General features: G+C 35.0%; 1 protein-coding gene across 3 annotated transcripts in view; it reads right to left on the reverse strand.

Annotated features, from left to right (window-relative positions):
• LOC142330985 (arylalkylamine N-acetyltransferase 1-like) overlaps positions 1-799 on the reverse strand; it is a 535,412-nt gene extending 534,613 nt beyond the window's left edge. Inside the window, exon 1 of one of the 3 annotated variants that reach the window (XM_075376484.1) lies at positions 645-799. In XM_075376484.1, the coding sequence (XP_075232599.1) occupies positions 645-686 (42 nt within the window). In that variant the 5' untranslated portion in view covers positions 687-799. The remainder of the gene's footprint in view (positions 1-644) is intronic. The other 2 variants (XM_075376489.1, XM_075376490.1) reach the window with 2 other exon arrangements.
• Positions 800-6,000: the final 5,201 nt, after the last annotated feature.

Consider the following 6,000-nt stretch of genomic DNA (forward strand, 5'->3'; position numbering starts at 1 on the left):
TTAAAAAAATAAACAGGAAAAAATAAAAATTTTATTTACTTAAAATAAATTTATTTATTATTTTTACATTTCGTAAAATTAATCTACTTACTGGATTTTATTAGATAAAAAAGTACTTGAAAGTGTAGTTTAAATTTTCTGGAATGCAAAAATATGAATTTTTAATAGATTTTAGAATTGTTTTTTGTTGTTCAGTTCCGAGTAGTAAAATTTAAAGTATTTTTTTTTTTTACATTAATGAAACGGAAATATAAATAAACATAACTACTAAATTTTAGATGTATGTCTTCTATTTTATTAAAAATTTGATTCTTTTGGGTCAAAATTCAGTAAATAATTTGGTATTTTTCTAAGATAGTACGTATAATAGTGTAGTAATATTTGTTTACACGTGTTTTTTTTAAAAATCATTTAGGATTATAATTTTTTCTTGTTATGAAAAATTATTTTAAATTTAATCTTGTAATAAATTCTCGTGTAATCGAAATTAAAAAAAATATTAATTTTAATATGTTAAAAAAAATTATTTAAATTTTTTCTAATATAAGTTTTCTTTATTTTTACATGAAGGAATGGATGGTTACATAAAAAAAGAAAAAATGTTTAATTTTAAAATTCCATCATCACATTATTACCGTACTTACTGAATCAGAAATTTGACGTATTTTCATAAGTACTGCCCTCATATTGTGTTGATTTTGTTTTAACGCGTCATATACTAATAGTGAGTGAACTGTTAAGAGGCGTCGCCGGGAGGATACTGAGCGTCGCGACGCGGTACTACTGGCATCCCGAGCAGCTGACTGAGAGAGCTTAGCTCTAAAAGAGGGAGAGGAAATGGCGGAGTAGACGAAGAAAAAGGGAGAGGGAAAATGGATGAGCGAGAGGGAAGTAACCGGGGGAAAACCGTACGTATACAACGGGAAGGGAGGGCACCTGTAGCCCGGACGATAATGAGGAAGTATATCTACTCCTCCTCTTAGCAACAATTACAAACCTCCAACGTTAACATAGAATTGCTGACGTTTAAATGCACACGCACAACAGAAAACGCATTCACAAACATTTGTATGTACCACTGGTAGACAGAAAAGGACTTCGCTATAAGTTTTAGCCGATTTTATAAGGAATATTTTATCAACCGCTTACTGATTTACTGTACTATTACTGTTTTAATTAACGCCATGAAAACAACGAAATAATATATTTTCCATAATAAATTGCATTAATTATTTAATTAAATTGCAATAATTCCATAATAAATTCAAATTGTTGGTAAGTGGAAATTTAATTTGTACAATTATATATTCAGTGTAAACCGTCACACTAACTTTTAGAAAAAAGGACTGATAATCTGAAAATATCAGGTTCAATTGACTTAGAATTATCAATATTTTATCACCATTTATCTTTTTGAATAAAGTTAAATAAGATCTCGTTATCAAGGTTTCTGAATTATAACTTTTCTTTCGATTTACTGAAAATGTTGACTTTATACTCGGCCTAGTTAATTTATGTTCTACCACTACCGATGGCTGATACAAGATTATAACTAATACAAATAAATTTATGTTTATTTAGTTCAATATCTTGGAATTCTTGTAACTTTTAAATAACAAACAAAAATACAATTGAAAAAAGGTAGAAATTGTAGCATATTAATAATATATCCCACCAGGCTTGTCTAGTAGTAAACTCGTCATTGCAAATCACTTATTTAACAGCTGATTTTCGAAGTCGAAAGTTCTGATGTTCAAATTTTAGTAAATGTTAGTTGCTTTTGTACAAATCTGAAAATTTGAAATCTATTTATTTTGGTGGTTGGGATTCAATTAACCACACGTCTCAGGAATGGTTAGCCTGAGTCTGTACAAGATTACATCTCATTTACATATCATACATACCATCTATCGTCAACTCATTGGGCCGTAAAGGGGGTTGCTTATTGTTCACTAAGTTGAACAGATTGCAATGTACACATTATTAAAAAGTTCACAGATCGTTTAGCTCATTAAATGTGTAGAGATATAGGTAAATTGATCTAAAAAATTTATATAACGTTTTTTATCAGGAAGATGATGCAGTAAAACCTTTTTAAAAACACTATTGAAATCTATATAAATAAAAGGCAATCTTCATTTTGTGTGCGTCTTAATAATTCAAAAACCACTACTACGGTTTCGCTGAAAATTTCACAATTTTCAGGTGGTAAATATGCCTATAATTCTCAATACTAAATAGTAGCTATATTTAAAATGATAGATTCAATTTCGTAACTCTGTATTCTAAATTAAGAACTAGTGATAAATGTGAAGTAAATTATATCTGATAATATTCACAATAAAGTTTACAGGTAACAGGGTTCGGCAGAAATAACTTCCTGATTTTCGATCGCTGCTGGTGTAGCGCTAATAGTAGAAGTAGTAGAATAGTATTCAACACGGCGTGGTGTCGGTACGCCATTTTGTTGCGGATGTCTTTACTATTTCAATTAAAATCATGGCGTGGAGTAGTGAGTATCGCGGTACCGTTATTGAAACTTGTTTCTATCAACACGTAGCGATTATTTCGTCCTTACTTTCGGTTAGGTCGACACGTCGCAGTACCCGATAACAAGACAATTTAGTTACGGTTTCAATTAGAAGTCTAATTTTAGAACTACCGGTTCAGCTTTGAAGAAGAAACTACCAGTTAGGCCATGAAGCGTTTGACATCCGAAAATATTGAAGCAATGAAAAGAGCTATTTCTTAATTTCCACGTGGCTCAGCTCTTAAACAAGTACAAATTTCTGATCGAACTGTAAGGAAAATCTTTCACGCCGAATTACAGTTTCATCCTTACAAAATGATGATCGTGCAGCAGCAAAATGAACGTGACTGGATTTTCCATATTACTTCTTGCCACGCTATTCTGGAAAATGTTCCAGTGAACTCGATTGTGCTGTCAAGTGATGAAGCCCATTTTCATTTAACGGATTGTTAAATCAATCTATCAATCAATCGTTATTAAATCAATCGGATTTTTAAGTCAATCTAGGCAGAATCGTTTTCACGATTCTAGGCAGAAAATAGTCCCCTATAACTTCATGAGCGCTCTCTGCAATCTGAGCGTGTTACAGTTTGATGCGCGGTTGCTGAATTTGGAATAATAGAGCCTTACTCTTTTGAGGAAGAAAGGGAGTCAGTTATAGTAACCTCCGAACGTTATGTAAAAATGTTACGCGACTTCTTCCTCAAGATTTTATGGATTCGGAAATCAAGCCGAAAATTTATGGTTTCAACAAGATGGACCACTGCTCATACAGTCAATGAGTTTCCTCAGAAAAATGTTTCTGGACATCTTATTTCACAACGAGGAGACATCCCATGGTCTGCACGGTCACCCGATGTTGCAGAATGTGTTTTTTTTCTCTGAGGTTATCTAAAGGCTGAAATCTTAAAAGGGAAGTTTTTCAATCATTAAAAAGCTGCCATCCATCAACAGATCATTGCTTTGTTTCGCTTTGCTTTGTTTCGGTTCCACCTGGCAGCTGATGAGCTGTGCGTCTGCGGAGAGGTCCAGTCGAACGAACACATGATGTTCGACTGCCCAGCTCTTCGGGGGGGGGGGGGGTCAGAACTCAGGCCACCCTGGAACTTAGAGGTCAAGGGGAAAATTGATCACTCACAACCGGCGAGTCAGTGTAGCGAGAGCCGCATTGTCGGACCGTGTGGGTGTTCCTTGATGCGATTGCTTTGTTCAACCGATATCAGTAGTTTACCTAAGGGAAAAGACTCCTACCGCGTTACTGTAGAAAGCTAACCGAGAGATATAACTGGCTAACAGGCAGATTAAGGCTTTAAGCGATTTAATGGTGGGCAGGTACTTGCTGGCCTAAGCGTGGCAGCGAATTGCTGTCTTGACGAGATAAATTAATTATTGATAGCCATATATGTTTTAGTAGTTGACGGGGTACGCCTACCCATTTTAGTGACATGTGACAAGTGGGCGGTGTACTCACGTAAGTGAGTGGTGTGTGGTACCACCCTTATTCCGCTCACGCTTTTAGGTTAGCTCTAGAAGCTAGTTAGGACACTGGTCACTAAACTGTTTCGTGGATCTGTAGCCGTTTGTGGCACAGACATTCGGTCTTATGCTTTAGGGCGACCGAATAGGATGGTGGCGGAGAAATGCCAAGAAAACCAACAAATGCAATACCATTGGAAACGACAAGAAAAGTAATGCAGAATTTCAGAGAGAGAGATAAAGACCTACATAGATATTGAAGGTCGGTATAAGAACGAAATATTTTTTTAAAAATTAATAGTTATGTGAAAATAAATGGCAAACACTGTTTTTTCAGAATATATTTAATTGTTTTTATAATCTTCTTGTAATATTTATTTTATTTGCATTTAAAATTGGGTAATCATTTCTGTCGGACCCTAAAATTCGTAAATATTCAACGTGGCCCTCTCCGTCTGCACGGCACACATCTAAGCGGTAGCTTCCACACGCGAGGAAGCATATCTTGTGTTACTGAGTTCACTGTAGCTGTGACACAGTTCCGTAGGCCGGCCAGATTTGTTGATATAGATGGTACGTAAACTGCACCTTTCACAAACCCTCACAAGAAAATTCACATGTCGTGAAATCAGGTAATCTTGGTGACTAAAACTTAAGAGCCACGTCTTCATTTTCGATGTGTCCTATCCATCGTTGAGGAAGATATTCATTCAAATAGTCAAATATCTACCTGCCAATGGGTGGAGCTCCGTGTTATTAAAAAATGAAGTTTTTTTGAATCTTCATTTAATTGAGGGAAAAGCCAGTTTTCCTGCATGTCCTGGTACGTTATTCAAGTAACCGTGTGTTCCCAAAAAATAATGATCTATAAACCTTTGTTTGCGATCGGGCGCAAAACACATTTACCTTGGGGGGGGTCTTTCTCATGTTACAATGTGTTGTGGGAATTTTGTAAACCCCCATATGCAGACACTATGTTTACTCACATTTCTACTGAGATAGAACGTCGATTCATCGCAAAAAAAATAAACGCGGAAGAAAAGTATCAGCCTCCATGTTTTCAAGCATTTGGTCATGGCTTGAATAGTAAACGACCCCTCAAAACACCGCAGACAGTATGTTGAGGTATTCCAAGTTCTCTTCTCGCTCTTTGGATTGAATTTCTTGGGCTTCGTAAAAACATTTTTCAATTCGTCTCCTGTGCCACACGCGATCGGTTAGTAATCTTACCTTAACAGAGATACTCTGTTTGTTCAAACTGGTGAAATCAACGACATATATGCTCTTCTTTGTTCGAGGTTCAATGTTTAATCTGAGACTAACTTACGCAGCACGCAGTTGCCGACTGAGATTTGCCGTACTCAAGTACGCAGACAACCTTGTGTTACAATGTAGCCATCTTACTCACAACTAACACGTATTGGCGGCGCATGCACTCTAGCGATCGTTTACGCAACTACATGCGCTCTAGTAATGGTATTAGAAAATTTCGGATCTACTCTTCAACTACTACGAAAATCAGTCAGATACAGTGTATAGTTCAGGAAATAGTTACTAAATTGAGTCCATCATTTAGAATTACTCTGTATTTCTTTATATAATTTTAGTGAAACGGAAGCCGTACCTGTTAAAATATCTTATTTATGTAGATAAATAGTTTTTTTATATTTCTGAATCACCATGCTAGAATGTTTTGTTATTTAGAACATAACAACAGAATTATAGCGAGTGGATAACATCAAGAAGCCGATGCTATAAATTGGTTCGGCTTGGCCTCTATTTGTTATCTCCTAAAGAGAAGGCAAGTAATTTATTATTAGTATTACCTTTTGCGCCATCGTGACTCGATATCATGCTTTTACTGACATGATCAATTGTTTCACATAAGTAACGTTAACCGTTTAATATAATTATAGACTCTTAACGGATGTATATATATATATATATATATATATATATATATATATATATATATATATATATAGTTAAGTAAA

This window comes from Lycorma delicatula, chromosome 10 (genome assembly GCF_047948215.1).
Source record: "Lycorma delicatula isolate Av1 chromosome 10, ASM4794821v1, whole genome shotgun sequence".
Lineage (NCBI taxonomy): Eukaryota > Metazoa > Arthropoda > Insecta > Hemiptera > Fulgoridae > Lycorma > Lycorma delicatula.